The 23454-nt window shown below is 37.4% G+C and overlaps 1 protein-coding gene across 1 annotated transcript in view; it reads right to left on the reverse strand.

The window, feature by feature from the left end:
* Nucleotides 1-23454, reverse strand: part of LOC128617685 (acid-sensing ion channel 2-like) — a 162106-nt gene that overhangs the window by 11785 nt on the left and 126867 nt on the right. The window contains exons 3-5 of the mRNA XM_053640829.1: nucleotides 19983-20110; nucleotides 6803-6947; nucleotides 6310-6366 (exon numbers count right to left, since the gene is read on the reverse strand). Of these exons, the coding sequence (XP_053496804.1) occupies nucleotides 6310-6366; nucleotides 6803-6947; nucleotides 19983-20110 (330 nt within the window). The remainder of the gene's footprint in view (nucleotides 1-6309; nucleotides 6367-6802; nucleotides 6948-19982; nucleotides 20111-23454) is intronic.

Genomic DNA, 23454 nt, shown 5'->3' on the forward strand with positions numbered 1-23454 from the left:
AAGTGTCTCTTACTACTTAATATACTGCTTTCTTCACTGATGTACAAACATTTTGCTGTAATCATTAATAATTTTCTGGAAAACTAATATTTGGAAATCAAAGCTGTTTTTGTACTGACTCGGTAATGTAGAAGTCATAAAATATGACTCTATAACAAAGTTTGAGCTAAAAAAGAAAATAGGGTGCCTGAAACGTTTGTGCAGTACTGTATTTAATAAATCACTGTATGATATAACTTTCACCAATTAATTTTAGCGGCTTGAAAAATCTTCATAGTATGTCATTGAACTCTTTCAGATATCATATATTTGCTACACATCGATGCCTTGAACACACAGTATTAATTGTTGTTAACTCAGTACAGTCCTTTATGTGGTGCGTGCTACTGTCACTACTCATCACTCCCGCGGTAAGAGCAAAATTGTTGGCGTATATGTTACACGACATTATGAAATCAGGTTTGGGAAATACACAAAACAGTATTAGTTACCCATAACCGGTACAAAAAACCTCCAATAAAAACAAACACCTATATAATCCATATATACGCTCAGTGTCCACTTTATTAGGAACACCTGTACACCTGCACATTTATGCAGGTATCTAATCAGCCAATCATGTGGCAGACGGTCAAGACAGTCACATCAAACATCAGAATGAAGAAAATATTGCTACTAGATGGGCTGGTTTGAGTATTTCAGGAACTGCTGATCTCTTGGGAATTGCACACAGAACAGTCTCTAGAGTTTACACAGAATGGTGCGAAAAACAAAAAGACATTGAGTAAAACACAGTTCTGTGATTGGCTTATTAGATAACGGCATACATGTGCAGGTGTAAAGGTGTTCCTAATAAAGTGAACAGTGAGTGTATGTGTGTATACGTATGTATGTATGTATATATGTATGTATAGATAGATAGATAGATAGAGAGACAGACATACAGATAGATAGATAGACAGATAGACAGATAAGTAGACATATAGATAGATAGATAGACAGACAGACAGATAGACAGATAAGTAGACAGATAGATAGATAGACAGTCAGACAGACAGATAGACAGATAGACAGACAGACAGGCAGATAGATAGATAGATAGATAGATAGATAGATAGACAGACAGATAGATAGATAGATATATAGATAGATAGACAGACAGATAGATAGACAGACAGACAGATAAATAGACATACAGACAGACAGATAGATAGATAGATAGACAGACAGATAGATGGATAGATAGATAGATAGATAGACAGACAGATAGATAGATAGATAGATAGATAGATAGATAGATAGATAATCATCCTGAAGGTGAATTAGCTTCATAATGTTCTCAGGGACACGATTATTAAACCCCTGAATGGAAAACACTACAGAATCACAACAAACAACAGTTACATGGGAACAATAAACACTGAACTGCACTGCAATCATCTCTATTCCTAACAAAACTAGAACAAAACAAAACCAAACCAGTCTGAATACTTATTTCCCTTCACTGTGCATAAGGAGGCGCAGCTGCGAAAGCAAGTTGTGAAATCTGCCAGGAGAAAATTGTGAAAAATGATATTTTTAGCTAAACTCCTCCTTTAAGTCCTAGCTGACATTTAGAAATCATTCAGCATGAAACGCTGTACAACATGAAAGGTACCAGAGCGCCACTTTGTAAAGTTCAATTTTTCAACCAGGTTAAAGCCTGAGCTTCTGAAACACTTTTAATGTGAACGAAGTCCTGCATTTCCACCAAAGTGGTCTCTCTTGTCCTTAATAATGCAGCTTGGCTTCTTTCCATCACGGCCGGATGAGATAACTGCAGGTTTTGTGTATGATTCATTTGCATGCTGGAAGCATAAATCCTTCTGCTGATATCTAACCCTCACCTCCGTTTCTTATTCGCGCAGAACACACAAAACCTCGAGCTATGACCTGACCTTTCTCAGTGACATTTTATAAACCGTACTCTTCCTCTACCTCTGTCTCACCTCTTTCTTCTACTTACTTTTTACCCCTTATCTGTATTTTTCTGCTCGAACTGTCCTCTTATTCGCTCTGGTCCTAATGACTGAGTCACAATCAAGAAGGGCACAAGAGGAAACTATTCATTCATTTAGGACCACGTGAAGACGATGAAGACTTTTATTTATTTTATACCCTTTAAGTGTGTTAGGTTTAACCGCTATTCATTAATTATCACAAGTTACCAAAAAAATGGCAAATATTGTATGTTTAGGGAGAAATAAAACACTTGGGAGCATGCCGTTACAGGAAAATAATCATGGTGTGGTGTGATGTAACCCAACACTACATCTTCTAACCAATCAGAATCGAGAATTCAACAGCGCTGTGGTATAAGATAATAATAGTAAGAAAAACTAAATTGGAACTCGAACTTGGATGTCCACCCTTTGCGTTTATAACTGCTTTATCCTCTCAGCTATAATATTCAGCCCACCCTTGACATTCTGCCTGACATCCCTGTCCTCAGTCTGCCAGAATACTTTGCCATTCTTTGCCCATTCTCCTTGACTGATCTGTTTTAACGCTGTCACATGTCACACACTCTGTCGTCTGGTCTGGAAACCGAAAAGGTCATGACAACAATACTTCCTGCTTCTGGTTCTTTTCACACTAGGGATTTTGTACTGTTGTCTTGTTGCAGGATTAGGGCTACATTAAGCTAATGCGTGGCCTGGGCGTGATAAATATATACAACAACCCTACAATATACCACTACGCTAAACATTAACACATCCAACGCACTGTCTATGTTCAGAGTTAGATGAAGAGATATCGAGATAGAGAAGGAATTCTACTCATCCACAGAGTTGAACCTAGATTATGTAGGGGTACCCCAGGCAGATTAAATGCATGGAGCCCTTCTGATAGATTCATGTTGTTATTATATCTTTATTGAAAACAATTGTAAGGATGTAGAAACACGAATAAAGAAGGGGGCTACCCTACAATTTCTGAATTATACCGGTCTCAAAACTGTGTCCCTTCCCCCTGTGAGGGCTAACTGCTTAAAAAACTGTGAAAATTGGACAAATGGTTGACTTTATCATAAATCCTTTGGAGTTATCACTGTTTGCAGGACTACCAGACTGATAAAATATCAAACTTTTTGACTAGGATGTCGCTAGCCAAGGGGAGGCACAACTAAGCTATCATTGTATGGGTTTAGCTGCTACAGTGCCATGCAGAGTACGTTTGCTGTCCTTATGCTCTGCTCATATCATGTTCACATAACTTGGTACTCATATAGATATTTACACACCTTGTTTGCCTGTTCAGCTTGAGAGGATGTTATTGTCTCAGTAAAAATATAAAACAAAATAAAATAAAAAAAAAACATGTACATCCATGTTTCCCTCACACTAACTGACTGTGTGAGCTAGAGTTTGGCAGAATTGAAAGCTGTCAGCCAATAAGACATGAGTATTTCCATGTATTTTCCTTTAAACCCTGTCTGACTGGTCTTGCCTCTGTTCACTGAAGATAAAATACAACGCTCTGTTCACTGAAGATACAAGATTACAGGCCGTTATGTAGTGACAAACCGCTGCAAATGGAGAATTATTCAGGGCAAAGAAAAAATCTTAGGGGCTACAGCCCCGAATGCCCAGGCCAGGTTACGCCCCTGGGAGAAACGAATGCATTAACTAACGTAAAAGATTGATTCGTGGGAGCAAGAGACAGTACCGATACTTGCCAAGCGGTGCCGCCAGTGTGCGCATCAATCCCGGTATCTACCGCATTTCATTCCACATTAAGAACTGCTAACACTACTCAAAACCTGCTAACGCTAGCTAACTCTTACCAGTAATTCTTCTTATAGTAAGGTAAAATAAAACTGAAATTGGACCACTAGATGCGGGTTTGTTTGTCTCTAATTACAACTGTCCTGTTTCCTCTTTTCCTTCTCCTCTTGTTTTCCATTGCACTTCTGGCTGCCAGATTCAGATTCATTTTCAGGAATTAAAGCTTGCGCGACTTGAGTGTGGGGAGGCGCAGGAGCATAAACGAGTCCTCAAATGAGACCGTGCCCTGTTTTAGGGGGTTGCTGAGATGCAGTATTTTATAATGAAAATTTTGGATCATTTAAATGATCAACCCTCAGGGGCCCTCTCAGTATGTGGGGCCCCAGGCAATTATCCACCTTGCCTGCCCTGTAGATACACCTCTGCTCATCCATTAACACAAAGCTGCATGATATTCGATACAACAAGACCAATTCATTTGTTTTGACATTTGGGTTTGAGATCAAAAGATGGATATGAGAAGAGAGAAGATGGAAGAGGAGACTGAAGAGAGATACCAGTCATACCAACCAGTTCTCCTCATCTGCGTTAGGATTTATAGCTTCAAAAGCACAAAACAGAGGGATGTAGATATGGTGGATTCGGCAGTCCATCACTTTGCTTGTATTTTTTTGCCAGAGTACAGAAATAGCTATGGGTCACGTTGAAGGCTGGAGGCTTATTCTCCAAAGAGATTATTTTATTATTATTTTTTTTTAATCTAACACTATTGCACTCCCAATTGCCTATCGACTGTACAGAAAGCTTAACTGAAAACGTTCCTCAGCGCGCTGGAGCTCGGCTCTTCTTCGCTAGTTGTTATGTACTGCTGTGTTCATTCTGAGCATGCAGAGATGAAACACAAGCTTGCCTCTTTTTTTTATTATTATTCTTATACTCTTGTATTCTTATACAAAGAAATATATGCCCTAAATCAAGTAACTGGAAACTTTACAAAGGCAGCTAATTTGATTTCTCTCATTACTGGTGGAAAATTATTCAACAAAGAAGCAACCTTCTAATTAAAAGAGGTGGATTTTGCTGGATTATTTACACAAAAGTACAAAAAAACACCAAAAAAACAAACAAACCCTTAAACATACACAATACAAACATATACAGCATGCATTATCCAAAGGCATTGAACTATTTCCGAAGAACAGTCAGAGTGAAGCTGAGAGCAGCTGATGCATATATATATATATATATATATATATATATATATATATATATATATATATATATATATATATATATATATTTCTAATTGTGGAGATGAAAGCGTGAAACCATTGGTTTATAGTTAAGATTAGATTTAAGAGAAAAGTGAAGGAAATTCTCATTCATATTAAATACGTGCAGATACAGATCAAGAACATTGGTTATTGTTCAAATCAGAATTCACATCATATTCACAAACATCAGAATGAGGGGGGAAAAATGTGACCTCGGTGACCTTGAAATCATGGCATGGTTGTTATTTCAGAATGTGCTGATATCCTGAAATTTCCATACACACAACAGGGTTTGGAGTGGTGCAAAAAAAAAAACAAACCAAACAAACAAACAATATCTACAAATTCTGCAGGTGGAAATGCCTTTTTGATGGAAGAGATCAGAGGTTATAGAGGTCAGTGTGCTTTAAAATGCCTACACGGTCACCAAACCTGAATCCAGTGGCGCACATTTGCCATGTGGTAGACCCCAGGATATTTGCAGCATAAAAGTGCATCTGACAAATCTGCAGCAATTAGGTGATGTAGCATGGACCAAAATCTCAAAAATGGTTCCAGCACCTTGTGGAATCCATATCACGAAGAATTCAGGCTGTTCTGAGAGCAAAACGGATTCTACCCATTATTAGTATGGTGTTCCTAATAATATATATTGGGGCGGCTGTGGCTCAGGTGGTAGAGCGGGTTGTCCACTAATCGTAGGGTTGGCAGGTCGATTCTCGGCCCACGTGACTCCACATGCCGAAGTGTCCTTGGGTAAGACTCTGAACCCCAAGTTGCTCCCGATGGCAAGTTAGCGCCTTGCATGGCAGCTCTGCTACCATTGGTGTGTGAGTGTGTGTGTGAATGGGTGAATGAGACACAGTGTAAAGCGCTTTGGATAAAAGCGCTATATAAGTATGCCATTTACTATATATATATATATATATATATATATATATATATATATATATATATATATATATATATAAAATTCTCTGTGTGCATGTTTGTGCATGTGTGTGTATGCATAAACGCGCTTTAGTACTGTGGTGTCTAATAAGGGATGTGTGTGCATCGTGAGCAGCTCATTATATTTCAGTGAGTAGAATGAATAAGTATTACATGAGATATTAACATTCAGGGCAGGGCTCCTTCCTCTGCTCTCTTTCCTGCAGTGTGAGAGAGGAGTCTAATTTGAAAGTGCTTTTAAATAGTCAGATGAAGGGTGTGTGTGTGTGTGTGTGTGTGTGTGTGTGTGTGTGTGTGGGAGGAGATGTAACACTTACCGAGTGCAGGTTCAGCGCAGTCTTTATACTGTTCAGGAGTGCAGTACGGAGAGTCTCCTATAAAGAGAGTTAATATTAATTTATTATACACTTTTTGTCCTCTACTCTTTATTGTTGATCAATATCAGTTTACGAGCACAGACTGTGCATCAACCCATCAGTGACACTGAGGTGTTTTATAAATAAATAAATAAATTACAGCACAGAAATTCTGAAGTCCTGAATGTAATTCTCAACACCAAATAACAAATCGATTTCCCAGTCATTAAGTCTAATATTATAAAGTGAGTTATGGCGACTGATGAAATAGCAATTGATTATAGATTGTTAAGCGTAAAAATCAATAACACTTTACTTCAACCCTACATCATGACACCGAGGTAACCATGTCATACAGCTGTCATGCCTGATATCATCTGCTCTAATAACAATATTAAAAAGTGTAAATAGAGTAAAAGAGAAAGGCTTTGGATGGAGAATGCTAGAAACGGACCGGGCATGTACACCATCCTGCAGTTACAGTTCTCCACGATGTAGCGTGTCTCACACTCGATACGGCAAGCCGTGACACTGTACACCTCAAAGAAGCCCAGAGTCTGGGACACACACTCTCCCCATGGAGGTGGCAAGTACGTCAGCTGCAAGAGAGAGAGAGAGAGAGAGAGAGAGAAAATGCCGGAATGTTTTATACTTATATACTACACACACACACACACACTTTTGTGCTGCAGTTAACAAGCAGGAGGGAGCAAATGGTTGTGCAGATGCCATGCAGCTTCCGAGAAGTCAGAGCTGGAAATGTTAACGTAAATGAGTTTAACACACACACACACACACACACACCAAACAGCACTGAATGTCCATCACGTTAGTGGTCCTGGCACTTAGAAAGTCAGAAACTGAGACTGAAAGAAAAAGTAACACACTTGGCTTTTTTTCTTTTTCTTTTCTAGAGAATAAAACCAGTTCTGCCCAGAGCTCTTTTTGTGCTGATATGAATGGGAAATAAATGTGTCACAGTGTGCACACTGTGACCATTAGAAAAGCTCTTTACAAGTTTTAGCTAGTACAGTGGTGCTTGAATGTTTGTGAAGCCTTTAGAATTGTCTATATATCTGCATGCATATAACCTAAAACATCATCAGATTTTCAGATAAAGAGAACAAATGGGACAATAATATTATACCTGGTCATATTTTTATTGAGGGAAACGATCCAGTGTTACAGATCTGTGAGTGGTAAAAGTATGTGAACATCTAGGGTTAGCAGTTAATTTAAGGGTGAAGTTAGAGTCAGGTGTTTTCAATCAATGGGATGATGATCAGGAGTGAGTGAGCACCCTGTTTTATTTAAAGAACAGGGATCTATCAGAGCCTGATCTTCACAACACATGTTTGTGGAAGTGTATCATGGCATGAGCAAAGGGGATTTCTGAGGACCTCAGAAAAAGAGTTGTTGAAACTCATCAGGCTGAAAAAGATCACACAACCATCTCTAAAGCGTTTGGACTCCACCAATCTACAGTCAGATAGATTGTTTACAAATGGAGGAAATTCAAAACCATTGTTACCCTCTCCAGGAGTGGAGACCAACAAAGATCACTCCAAGAGCAAGGTCACAAAGGAACCCAGGATAACTTCTAAGCAACTAAAGGTCTCACTCACATTGGCTAATGTTAATGTTCATGAGTCCACCATCAGGAGAACACTGAACAAATATGGTGTGCATGGTGGAGTTACAAGGAAAAAACCACTGCTCTCCAAAAGAACATTGCTGCCCTTCTGCAGTTTGCTAAAGATCACATGGACAAGCCAGAAGGCTATTGGAAACATGTTTTGTGGATGGATGAGACCAAAATATATTTTTTGGTTTAATTGAGAAGAGTTATGTTTAGAGAAAGGGAAACACTGCATTCCAGCATAAGAACCTCATCCCATCTGTGAAGCATGGTGGTGGTAGTATCACGGTTTGGGCCTGTTTTGCAGCATATATCCCAGGACGGCTTGCCATCATCGATGGAACAATGACTTCTGAGTGATACCAACGAATTCTACAGGAAAATGTCAGGACATCTGTCTGTGAACTGGATTTCAAGAGAGAGTGGGTCATGCACCAAGACAATTACCCTAAGCACACAAGCCGTTCTACCTAAGAACGGTTAAAGAAGAATAAAGTTAATGTTTTGGAATGGCCAAGTCAAAGTCCTGACCTTAATCCAATAGAAATGTTGTGGAAGAACCTGAAGGAAGCAGTTCATGTGAGGAAACCCACCAACATCCCAGAGTTGAAGCTGTTCTGTACTGAGGAACGGGTTAAAATTCCTCCAAACCGATGTGCAGGACTGATCAACAGTTACTGCAAACATTTAGCTGCAGTTATTGCTGCCCAAGGGGATCACACCAGATACTGAAAGCAAAGTTCACATCCTTTTGCCACTCACAGATATGTAATACTGGATCATTTTCCTCAATAAATAAATGACCAAGAATAATAGTTTGTGTCTTTAGAGGCAGAAAAACAAGAAAATCTGAGATGTAACTTATGCACCCTGACTATCCAACCACTATCCAGTGAGACATCATATTTTGTACCACTGAAAGTCCCCCAAAAAATAGACCTATTGTTATTTTTGTTGGAATATTGGCAATGAATGAAATATCTTCAATTCAACAACTTTCTATATTCACTCACTAACAAAACAAACTATTTCACCAACACTTTGTCCTTTATGCTCGTTTTTCTTGCTTTCTTCCTGAGCTGTGATCTGAGCACTCGATGTCACTCAAAGCCTTCTCTCCACTAAGTGCATTTCAAAAGCAAACTCATTCTCAGCCACTTCCCATAGAGGTACAAGTAAATTCTGCACTCCTGGTTAAAAATAGTCTGAAAGCATCCAGACATAAAGAACACATACTTCTGTATTGAATTTTGTATTTTGTAGTGATTTATGTACTTTGCCAACTAACTCTATGATAATCATTGAATACATTCTTATAATATAGTGTTATGCTAAATTTTGTCAGCAGTTGAACTTTATCTACTACAGCTTTATGCTAGCTTTGTAAATTGGGTATGTAAGATCCAGCTTCTTACATATAGCTATAGGTATCAGACATTAGAAAGCTGCACTCTGTAAATAATTTGTCCTTTATAGATTATAAAAACTCTACCTTTTTTTTTGTTTTGTTTTCCTTCAAGTGAACTTTAAAAAAATATATATTTTTTTCAAGAAACATTCATCAAAATAACCAATCTGGAGTATGGTCTCTTTGATTTATCTAACAACTCCCACTTCCCAGTAGCTCAACATGCCTGATGTTTACAGTGTAGTCTACAGTGTAGACATATGACGTGATGATGCCGCATGGCTTACCATGTGAGTGTGAAGAGAAGAAACTGTGCCTCCCAGACCCAGATTAAAGAACCAATATCCAAGTCGATCCCTATCAGAAAATGATATCTGCAGGGGAAATTAAATTTTGCCGGCACTGCCAGAGATTAAATCATAACTATGTCTGTCAGCTGAGGAAGATGACATAACTTATGGCTTATCCTATTAGCCTAGGCATGACAAGAAAAAAAACAGCAATCAGAGCTGAAAGTCCGTGTCATGGGGCAGAAACTCAAAAGACCACTTAGGCACAGATTATTACATTTAGCTCTAACTCAATACTAACTGCTTTAGCTGGCAGACTGCAAAAGCTTGGAGGTTATAGCGAAGCCAATTTACTTTCAAAAATAATTTTTTATATAATTTTTAAAGAGGATGTTGGAACACATACCTTTGGTAGGAATGTAGAACCATGACATGAACTTAAATTATGCATGTTTGTTGTAAAGTGATTAAAAAGTAGAGAAAATTTAAAAATCATATAAATATCATTTCGAATTGATATATGAGAAATGCAATAAGAAGTGTTCTTAAGCATGAAGGACGTGCATAATTTTTTTTGTTGCATACAGTCCAGGAAAAAAATCCATTCTTTCTATAAAATCGAACCTACAAGACAGTAACACATTGTACAGTATACTGTAGCTTGCACACTGGTAATAAATGTGCATGTGTATATTCTAACTACAATAAATCATACAATCTAACATACAAACCATTAATTAACCTATACTTCAAATACCATCTAACCTAAAAATAATAAGAAATGTATCTTCTACATACCATCTAATTTATAAACTAATACATAATGCAATTTAACCTACAATCAGGTAATAAATTATACAGTCTAATAAAGCAAGTAACAAATGGACCCTTGATACTAACAAACCTGAATAAATGACAATTTAGCCTAACAAAACAGTAAAACACGTTCCCTAAACATCAGCTAACCATACACAGTAAAGTATAATTCATCTACTTAAAAACAGTATTAAAGCTATATACGTACTCCATATCTAACATAAAAACAGTATTAAATCTACATACGTACTACATATCTGATGGGAATTCTCTTTTATCATGTACTCTCTTATATTATGAACTGCTATTAAGACACCTTAGATATGGGGAATACTGGGTTATAGCTTCTGTTTGTGTGTTTTGTGCAATCAAATACCTATGATGAATGTATTCACTTTATTACCTCTTTGAATAAGCTGATCAACTGCCATCCTTTATTATAGCTGACACATGTATTTTCTATATCTTGAAAAGACTTATTTTCGTAGTGTGCTGTGTGTTTTGTCTAAATCTGTCTAGCACCTGCAAAAGTAGAAACAAACCCACCTACGCAATGCTGTTATCTATGTGTATAAATACTTCTGTTCTAGATGAAATAAACGGAAATCTCTGTGAATAGCAATGTGTCAGTGCGTGTTCATTTAGACCCCTCCAGGCGCGCCTGAACACTCTGTGGTAAATCACACTTTCTCGCTCATAGCACAGAACTAAGAGTTAATAGAAGTAAAAAAAAAAGGCTGGAAGGCATGATGGAAGATCTGAAAGACATAATCTGAGATTCCTTAAAATCTAACAATTTGGTGTCAGAAGTAGGATTACTCCGGACCAGGGTAAGTGTTTTTCTTTCTTCCCTGGTGTGGTGTATTTGGAACCGTTGTAGTATAATTGAGTGATTATCTGTCTGTCAATAATCTGCACTCTGGTCTGTGACCATCTGTAACATCATGCCTGCCTAACAATTAATAGAAGTAAAAAGGCTAGAAAGCATGACGGAAGGTCTGAAAGGCATAATCTGAGATTCCTTAAAATCTAACAATATCTAACTTAAAAACTGTATTAAATCTACATATGTACTACATATCTAACTTAAAAACAGTATTAAATCTACGTACATACTTCATATCTAACTTAAAATCAGTATTAAATCTACATACATACTATATATCTAACTTAAAATCAGTATTAAATCTACATACATACTATATATCTAACTTAAAAACAGTATTAAATCTACATACATACTATATATCTAACTTAAGAACAGTATTAAATCTACATACATACTACATATCTAACTTAAAATCAGTATTAAATCTACATACATACTACATATTGAACTTAAAAACAGTATTAAATCTACATACATACTTCATATCTAACTTAAGAACAGTATTAAATCTACACACATACCACATATCTAACTTAAAATCAGTATTAAATCTACATACATACTATATATCTAACTTAAAAACAGTATTAAATCTACATACATACTATCTACATACATAATCTAAACTACAAACCAGTGTATGCTTTAAATACCATCTTACCTTAGAAAAAGTAACATACAGTAACATACAGTATATAGCCACAAAATACCATCTAACGTCAACAAAACTGTAATGAATAACACAATATAAACAGTAACTTCCTGCACCTACAAATCAGTAATAAACACTGATTTTATAGTCTAGTATTTATAGCTAGCATACAAACCTGTAATACAATGATGGAACCTTATTTACAAACCAACAATACATAATACAATTCGACTAAGCTAATCCAAACTAATAATAAAGTACAGAAACTATAAACCAGTAAAAAACAAAAAAAAACAAACAAAAAAAAAACAAAAAAAAAAACAAACAAACAAAAAAAACAAAGCAGTCAAACAAATCTATTCCATTCAGTTGTTTGACCTTCCTGTGACCTTGACCCTGTTTGAATCAATTCCAAAATGTAAACAGTTCATCTTCTGGTTATACTGTTAACTCTATATAAATCCTACAAACATTCAACCATCTGTTCTTGAGAATCTCAGACTGACAGATGGATGGACTGGCGGACAACCGAAAAACATAACGCTTCCTTCATCTAGTGGCAGAGGCATAAAAATTCAACTTACAACTGAATAATAATTATATAATCTAATAAGTAAAATAATAAACAGACCACTTCTCCATGCATTTTCTATAACGCTTATCCTATACAAGGTCACAGGGAGCCTGGAGCATTTCCCAGGGACGCGGGACAAAAAACAGGGGACACCCTAGACGGGGTTCCAAGTCATCGCAGGACACAATCACACACACATTCAAATACTACGGACAATTTAGAAATGCCAATCAGCCTACAATACATGTCTTTGGACTGGAGGAGGAAACCGGAGTACCCGGAGGAAGCCCCCAAAGTGCGAGGCAAACGTGCTAACCACTCAGCCACTCTGCCCCTAGAGTCTTTCTATCGAACGTAATAAAGTTTGCAGTAATAAATGATACATATGTCCTTTAAGCACCATGTAACCTACAAGACAATACAATTCAATCTATGCTCTACAATCTAACCTGCATCCTCTAGAAGTTCACAGAAGAAGGCCAATCCATTCTGTTTCAGCTCAGCTTCAGTAATATTTAGACTGTTGAATCACTGTTTTAATAAAACCTTTGATCCTTCACACTGACCTACCCACTCACTGTGTCTCATGACTCAATTATGCCACATTACAGAAGGATAAGGTCAATATAGCAACTCCACACACACACACACACACACACACAAACACACACAGCATGAGGATTCTTAAGCCTTCAGATAAGCTTCCACTTCATGCTCAGCCAGATGACCTAACACTAACAAAGCATCAAGGAATGATCAAATATTTATTAAGATGAAGAAAAAAAAAAACCCCGAAAACCTGTGTGTGTGTGTGTGTGTGTGTATTTGAGGGATTATTAATGTGTTATGTGCTTGAACAACATACAAGGTACAGGCAGGTGACAAATTAAAGAAAAACACTGGCTCTATATCCTATGGGGGTATTTTTTTTTCCTTTTTCCCAAGCAGGTTTCACCTCCACTTGTGCCTTAAGAGAGATGCGTGACTGCAAATCAATAGAAAGTTCTTCTGACTGATCACCTTTATTCTATAATGAAACATTTCTATCCTGTTCTAGAGCACCAGGGCTGGTTGATATGCATGAAAACGATGTAACTCATGTTATACCAATTATACACCTATGGGAGATTTTGGAGCAATGTGTTAGACAGCGCTTTCTACCACCACCATCAAAACATCAACTGAGGAAATATCTACAGTGTCAAACCGGATTGTTCATTTAACTCAAAACATTTGAGCAAACAAATTACCTCAAAATTTTTAAGTTGATAAATCAATTTCTTTAAGCCGAATACACTTAGATATGACAAAAATTGAACTCAAACTTGTTATATTTAAGTTTTTTGGCTTAAAGAAATTGATTTATCTACTGAAAATTTTTGATTTAATTAGTTTCCTCAAATTTTTTAAGTTAGATGAACTTATCCATATTTACAGTGTAGAGAGGAGGTGTTCATCCCTCCAGAACACTTCTAGAGACTTGCAGAATCTGTGCCAAGGTGCATTCAAACTGCTGTGGTGGCTTATAGAGGCCTAAGATCCTATTAATGCATGTTATGTTGTTTTCTCTTTCTTTCCTCCTTTAATCTGTATATCTATTCACGATTTTTTTGGGACATTTTTGCTGAAAGTATATTTTATCCACATTACCATCAGAAGTTAGATGGCATGACTGCCCAATCTTTTCTGCTCTTTATCATAGCCATAACTGATTTTCTACTTGGTTCATAATGACTTCTAATAAGCTCTCCCACACTCACAGCACAATTTAAATAACAGACAGCTCCCAAGGAGAGCCAAGTGATCTTATTTTGTAAATGGCAATATATATATAATTTTGGCCTGTCGGCATAAAATGACCATTGGAATGAAAGGACTGGGGCTTTTTTTTTTTTTAATAAGGATGTCTGTTCCATTGCCTTGGTAACCGGCAGGTTAGAATGGCAGGCTAATCAAGGGCACAGGGTAGCAGAGGCATCTTGCCTGCTCCAGCCTGTCTCTAACTAGTAAAGTACCTTTCATCAGAGCTAAAGTGCATGAAAGTAAATGAAGATTCAGGAAAAATAGACTTCAAGCCCTCAATGGATAGACTACTAATGGGTTTGAAATATGGTCTGGCCATGCCATACAAACCTGTTCTTACTGCTTAGGTTGAAATCAGTTACTGAAAAATGGGAGCAGCATACACACTAACATAAAAACACAACCTTACACTACTTATATAATGCACATACTATACAGTGGTTTATAACTCTGTGGCAAAAATGCAGTCTAGTGGGTGACGTTCTAATGTTGAATATTTTGGCAGAAGCCATATGTTGGGAGTGAACTTATTTACAGTATACGTAACCCTGAGAAAACACTTCACGTGTTCAAATTCTGACTATAACGATATAGTTCTGAAAAAGACAGACTTTCATCAACTGAAATATGTTTCTTGTTTGCATGTATCTCAAAGAGAAGTGAAGTTTTAGCATTTGAACATCTAGCTACCACCCAAAAGTAAAAGTACCACACTAGTACCACACTACAGACAATTTAGGAATCGAACCATCAACCCTCAGGGTGCGAGTCAAGCGTGCGAATCACTAAGCCACTGTGCTTCCCCATACCTCTACATTTACCGCTTATGGAAAAACAACATTACTGCCAAAAAGAATGATAAGAATTATAAGTTTACAATAAGAAATGCATTCTCAAATCATCCACATCATCTGAATTTCTGTCTCATCAATTGAGATAAAAATCATTTCAGAATTTAAAAACATGAGGCTAATCATGGTCTCTTTACTCCACTGATCTCTGATCACTCTAATATTGATGGGAAATAATCTGTGATTCATTCACTCAGTTCTGTAAAGAACTGCTGGCTAGAACATTTATCGAAACCTGATCTTCGGATTATTTTTGTCTGCTTTCCAGATTTCAGCCACAGTGACACCTTATACATTTTGTCAGACCTCCATACATTTCACAAACTCAGACCCAGAGTCATATTAGAAGGCATCACCAAGGTGCTGGAAGACTAAAGTCTTAAACTCTGCTTTCGGTGTAAGGAGCCTGAAAGAAAATTCATTAGCTCATATTAAATTCACTGTCAACACACCACCACCCCTCTCTCACCTTCATCCATGAACACTTGAAGTGACGTTAATAGCTAATGCTTTAAATGAACACTCCGTTAACTCACATTATTTAAGACATTAGTTAAACTTTAACAAACAGTAATCCTTAGCAATAATAAACCATGACTAATGGTTCATAACAAAATGCTGTGTTCAGAGTTAAATGCACAGAATGACAATTTAACTCTAAAATTACGTACATGATTTTTATTTGAATTCTTCTTATTATATCACCACATTATTCTAAATTGTATTTTTTTTATTATTGTCTTTTGATTTTTATGCTAGAATCTTACTGCATTTGACAACACTTTTTTTTTTTTTTTCTTCAAGTGCTGCTGAAAATCTCTTACCAAGAAAGAGAGTGCTACCCAAGAAGAAAACATGGCAACCTCAAAGGCATGAACTGTATTCGGGTCATTTTAATAATTCGAAAAGTAAATGAAGCACCTGCAAAACGTAACTCTGAATCGAGAACAGAGAGTAAATATCTTTAAGTTTCTGACTTGTCACCAACTTTGAAGATGACCCAACGTAATTAGCACTTAACTGCTGTTTGTTTAAATGTTAACTCCATAAAGAACACCAGGATTAGTTCATGTTTATGCCATTGCAATTCCCAATGAGCATTAGGCTGGAGTTTATTAGTTATCTTACTTCACATGGGTTTATTATAGTCATTGATGGACTAAACATTGGTGAATGAAAGTTTTCATTATTTCATTACTTTAATACGAACATTATTTTAAACACATTAATTTTATGTAATGTGTAAGTTTATTCATGCCAAAGTTCAATGTTTATAATGTTGTAAATAATGTTAGTTAGGGAAAGTGGTACCAAATCATATCACATGTTTAACCAGACTATAATGCAATTCTTACAATGTTTTATTTTGTCTGTAGTTGCACCTCTCCATTAAAATAAATATTGGCTTCATTCCTCATCACTAAAGACCCAGAGAGCGCATTCAATTCCCCTCGTTCATTTGTTCTCCTACCCACTCTCCCTCCCTCATTCTGTCAGTGTGGGTTTTAAGCAAGGCTGCATCCATGACTCATTCCTCCCTCTAGCTATGCCATCACTGCTAATGATAATTGGTTGGCAATTGACCTTTCTGGTTGGAGAACAGTTAAATAATAATTAAAAGCAGAAGAAAAAAAAACATATGACTATCAGCCTTACCTCCCTATGCTCTGGTTTACAGATGGCTTTCTCTTGCTATACAATATATCTAATTAATGTGTCACATTTGGTATCCTGTAATTGCGTACCCTTCTTTGCAATCTTTGGAATGTTAAGCATTCTGTAGCTGACTGACAAAAACTGCTACATAGGCTCTAAAACAAGAACGAATAGGAAATTTGATTATTGCACCACCAATTTGATCACATTATGAGCTCATCATCATTTCTGCCAGGGTCTATTGTTATTATGCAAATACATGCCTGTTAATTATTTCACATCTGAAATACGTATACGGCAACATTAATCAATATATACATTTTTTTTTTTTTTTTAAAGTAAAGACCTTAACTAATCTGGAAAAATTTAGCTTGTCACAAGAAGCATTGGTCCAACAATAATAATTCTAGTGCCATAAAAATCACAACTTCACATTACTGAAGATTTCATCATCACCTCGAGTGTGATTCAATTACTTTTTCAGACTGAAGGAAAAAAAAAAACTTTATGTAACATAGGAATTATTAATGCACACAATTTTATTTATTTATTTATTTATTTATTTTTAAACATCCCTACCCCTAGCGGATCTTCCATGCAGAGATTAGAAAAATAAAGATTTTTTAAAAGGTTACAGGGAGGTTCTTGTATCTTCTTAGATTTGCAAAGCAATTGTAGTCACCCTTTAACAATTGTTCAGAATTTAGTCCTTATCTTAGCAACACAAGGTCATTTGTTTGTGAGATAAGACACAAGATACAATGAGAGAGAGAGAACCAAATGAAAACCAAACCACTGACCCATCACCACCAATTAACTTCCTCAGCAGCACTCAACCACCTCATCACTACTGAACTCCCTCAACACTACTGAACCACCTCACCACCACCACTTATCACATTTGAACCACCTGACCACTACAGAACCATCTCATAAGCATTTAACTTCTACATCACCGTTGAACTTCCTCAAACCAGTGACCCACCCCACCACCACTGAACCATCTCACTGTTACTAAACCATTTCACTACCACTGACCCCAATCACCATCATGGATCTACCTCAACAACACTAAACCATCTCACCACCCCTGAACTACTTTATCACCACTGAACCACTTCACCACCACTGAACCATCCTCTATTACTAAACCACCTTACCACTACTGACCCCCATCACCATCATGGAACTACCTCATCACCACTAAACCATCTCACCACCCCTAAACTACTTTATCACCACTGAACCACTTCACCACCACTGAACCATCTCACCACCATTAAACATCTGCATCACCACTGAAGCACCTCACCACCACTGAACTACCTCAAACCACTTACCCACCTCACCACCACTGAACCATCCTCTATTACTAAACCAGCTTACCACTACTGACCCACATCACCATCATGGATCTACCTCATCACCACTAAACCATCTCACCACCCCTAAACTACTTTATCACCACTGAACCACTTCACCACCACTGAACTTCCTCAAACCAGTGACCCACCTCACCACCACCGAACCATCTCACTATTACTAAACCACCTCACCACTACTGACCCAAATCACCCTCATGGAACTACCTCATAACCATTAAACCATCTCACCACCCCTGAACTACTTTATCACCACTGGACCACCTCATCAGCACTGAAACATCCCTCACCACTGAACCACTTCACCACCACTGAACCATCTCACCACCATTAAACATCTGCATCACCACTGAAGCACCTCACCACCACTGAACTACCTCAAACCACTTACCCACCTCACCACCACTGAACCATCCTCTATTACTAAACCAGCTTACCACTACTGACCCACATCACCATCATGGAATTACCTAATCACCATTCAATCACCTCACCAGCACTGAAACATCCCCCACCACTGATCCACCTCAACACCACTGAACCACCATTTAACTACCCCATCACCATTGATCCACCTCTTTGCCGTTGAACTACTTCATCAGTACTCAACCACCTCATTACCAATTAGCCACATTACTACCACATCTAAATACCACAAAACCACCTCCCCACCACTGAATCACAGCATTACCTCTTTACCACTGAACCACCTCCCTAACACTGACTCACCTGCCACCTCACCACCACTTAACTAGTAAATTCATATTTGCTTTGCATAGTGAATCTACCACACTTAAGACCCAAATTCTATGCCTCTGGTGAGATACCAAAACATTTTTATTTATTTATTTATTTTATTACAGTTTATTGCATTGTAGGCTGCTGCTAGGGTTATATATTGGTAAGCCAGATTTTACTACAGCAATTTTCAGTAGATGTTGCTTTACTAGCACAACAAGTTTCATTAGAGCTTTGTACATAATAAGTAGCAAGACAGTTTAATACGTGAAGCAGTCAAATGTCCACAATAAAGATCATTAGTAAAATGAGGCAGGAAAAATAAACAGCCCATAACATACTGACATTACAAGGTTAAACTGCAGGAATTGTTAAATACTTTACGATGATCATTGGCCCTGATCAGCATGAGATATTAGCGGGCAACCATTAGACATGATGGGGTGAAATTAGTCATTAGTGTGGAAAGTGTTGAACAATGCCATGGGTCTAAAACGTTTAGCTCTTTTTGGCCAGGCAGAGCAGCTGACAGTAAAAGTCTGGCATTGAGCCAGCTAAGTGCAAGGTCATAGACAGAGTCCATAAAACCCACAAAGAGTCTGGAGAGAAACCGAAAGAAAAACTAAACAAAATGAAGGACATAATCACTTAAAAGTCTCAACACTGGTTAGATGAATGATGAAAGAAGCATGGCACAGAATGAGATTGCTGTGCACACAAGAAGACTCAGTCTCATCAGACACACTTATATTGCAGAAAAGTTTATTCAATGCTACCCTTAAGCAAATGGGCCAAGTGGAATCCTAATCACACAGAAACACTCCAAAAGAACCATACGAATACACAACAGCAAGGACAACCAATTTAATATGAGAGCTGATGTGCTGAAGAATGGATGAAGCAAAAGCTGGGAGAAGATGGACTTTTGTCACTCACCCGCTGTTCCTGAGTGGCTACGAAAGTTTGAAACCCTGGAGCCACCCCAAAGCCCAGCTCGTGTACGAACGGAGGCTCGGCTTGACTGTGGATCTGCACCCTCACGCCTGCCTCAAAAGCCGTCTCCTCTATACAAAGAAAAATGACAGACAAAGAGGGAAAATAGAGGAATAAATCTACACTATAATTACACGTACCCTCTAGAACAGGGGTGTCCAATCTTATCTGCAAAGGGTCGGTGTGGGTGCAGGTTTTTATTCCAATCAAATAGGCACCACACCTGATTCCACCTGTTTAATCAGTTGAGCAATAGACTCAGGAGTGTTCTGATTGGACACCCCTTCTCTAGAAACAATATATTTATCACAGATTGTTAAGTTCTTTGTCTGATACCAGTCAGAACCAAAATTTGAACCCTGTTCTGGCTGATTTCTTCTCGTCTGGGCCCAGGAAGAAGTCACACCGACTCCATCTTTCAGTGAAAGCTTCTTAGTGTAATGATACAGAAGGCATAGCATGTACACACACAGAAATACTGATAAAGAATGATAAATGTCAATTGGAACAGGTCACAGATAAAACGAAAACATCTATTACGTAGGTTCGAGTGATATAAGAACTAAAGACGTCTAGTCTATCAGATAATAAGAGAAGAAGAAGAACCGAGAGACAGAGTGAGGGTGAAAGCCGGGGTGATTAGGAATGCTCAAAACAACACATTCCAAGAACAGAAAACAACTTTGTTCCAGTGCATCGTGACACAGAATTAAGACCTACAGAATTGAGACGCAGAGACCATGCTATGGATCTTATCACAGATAAAGCCGTTGATGTGTGAAGAACATTATATGGAAAGAAAGAGCAAAATCAATGAGTCCATTTCATATGATTTCCTTACAAAATTAAATGTTCTTAAGTACACTATATGGCCAAAGGTATGCGGCACCTGACCAATCACACCCATGTGCTTGTTGAGCAATCCATTCCAGATTTACTCTTTGTTCTTATAATAACCTTCTGAGAGGGCTTTCCACTAGATTTTGGAGTGTGGCTGTGATGATTTGTGTTTATTCATCCACAAGAGCATCACTGATGTCAGGTGAGGAGGCCTGTGGTGCTTTTGACATTACGGTTCATACCAAAAGTGTTCACTGGGGTTGAGGTAAGGACTCGTGAGTTCTTCCACTCCAACTTTGGCAAACCGTTTCTCCATGGACTGCAATTTGGGCAAGGGGCAATATCATGCTGGAGCAGGTGTGACCCTCTTAGTTCCAGTGAAGGGAAATTGTAATGCTACAAAGACATTCTATACAATAGTGTGTTTCCAACCTGACCTCAGCCCTGACCTCAACCACAATGAACACCTTTGGGATGAACTGGAACGCCAACTGCACACCAGGTATCAATGCCTGACCTCTCTAAAGCTCTTGTGGCTGAATGAGCAAATCCCACAACAACACTCCAAAATCTTCTTGAAAGAAGAGTAGAAGTTATTATAAAAACAAATGCGGGGATAAATTTGGAATGGGATGTACAAAAAAACAGATATAGATAGTCTATAAACTTTTGGCCATATAGTGTTTGCTGTATATTCTAGAGAACAGTATGGGCATGAGTCATCAAAAATGTTTAAGAAACTTATAAAATTAAAAATGAATCTCCAAAACTAACTACATGTACGGATAGCTCTGAAACACCCTTTCTTGATTTCAGAGGCACTTTAAAGCACATGACGAGAAGCAGATGGTTAGGTGCACACTTGACCTGAGCAGCAAAAACAATGTAGCTAGTCATTTCCTTGACAATTTGAAGAGTTGGACAAAGTCATATCAGTTTGCTAAGTAGCCAGCAGAACAAAGTAATGAAGTTTGTTGTTAGAAATGTTCTTTTTTTTTTTTTTTTTTTAACTCGCTCCTGTTTATACTTACAAACAGCTTTGTTGGCTGTTTTATAGTTATTTTGAGTTGATCCCCCAACCCTCTAATGGCCACATAACAAGACCTCCAGGGACACAGTTGAGTCAATAAAATGCTAAAACATCCCTAAAATGGGAGCAAGGATAAATGGTGAGATCGAGTCAGCAAGGGCATGTTAAAACACTATTAGGTTGCAGAGTAATTATTTATGAAGCAAGATCTTTGAGGCCAGAGTCAGAACATCAACTGGACACCATCTTTCACACTCTCAAAAGCTTCTGATGTACACAAGATCTACTGAGTCAGCAGGCATCTTTTGAGAGGCTGTGGCAGGAGAACATGTCCTCAAAGGTTCCCAACAGAAACAGTGTCCAGAAACAATCAGTGTCCAGAGCAATGATGTAAATATAACATGATCTGATCTTTTACACACACTGGGGCCAATTAATAAGGGAATGCATTAGTGTGCAGACATCATTAAGGATGTATATCTTACTGTCTGATTTAGAAGACTAATGAGGAGATCACGCTAGAGGCAATGATGGTAAGCAAAGATTTCCTGAGATGACCCGAGGAAGAAACCTTGAGAGGAACCAGTCTCTAAAGGGAACCTGTCCTATTCTGGGTGATTTTATATATATGTATATATATATATATATATATATATATATATATATATATATATATATATATATATATATATATATATATATATATATATGTGTGTGTGTGTGTGTGTGTGTGTGTGTGTATATATATATATATATATATATATATATATATATATATATATATATATATATATATATATATATATACACACACACACACACATATATATATATATATATATATATATATATATATATATATTCAGAAAACTGAAAGCATTTTAAGATAACTTTGAAATGATATGTTGTACTCTAGAAGCACTAGAATGTTGTAAACTGCAACTTTAATACAGTGCGTAAGTATTCAGCCCCCTTGAACCTTTCCACATATTATAGTGTAGCCACCTGGAAGTAAATGGTCTTAATTGGGATTATATGTCATGAATCTTCCCAAAATAGTTTATAATATTAAAGTGGAGGCGAAAAAGCAATATAGTTGAATATTAATCGATTATTATTAATATCGCAAAATTATTTACAAACAAAAAATATTAAGTTGTGAATGCTTAAGTATTCATCGCCATTGTTGTGAAACACTTAAAGGAATTCTGATGCAACCAACCAACCAACCAACTATCTGAAAATTGCTTTTGTTTAATCAACAATTGGCTCACAATTGTACAATATTTTACACCTTTAAAAACTAAACATATGCAAATCAATTGGTAAAAAAACTCCAATTAAGTCTCTGGTTAAACCAGGGACCCCGGTTTTGTATCTAGTCAGCGTTGTGGGATTTGGTTTTTCAGATCCCACTGACGTTGCCTCATGACTAAAGGCTGGTTCATGTCGTGCAGCTCTAACAGCTCCCAATGCTGATCACGACTGGCATTAACACCATCTCCAACCCCGCAGTGTCTTTCTTCATCCCTCTCGCTCTCTCTC

This window comes from Ictalurus furcatus, chromosome 2, assembly GCF_023375685.1.
Source record: "Ictalurus furcatus strain D&B chromosome 2, Billie_1.0, whole genome shotgun sequence".
NCBI lineage: Eukaryota > Metazoa > Chordata > Actinopteri > Siluriformes > Ictaluridae > Ictalurus > Ictalurus furcatus.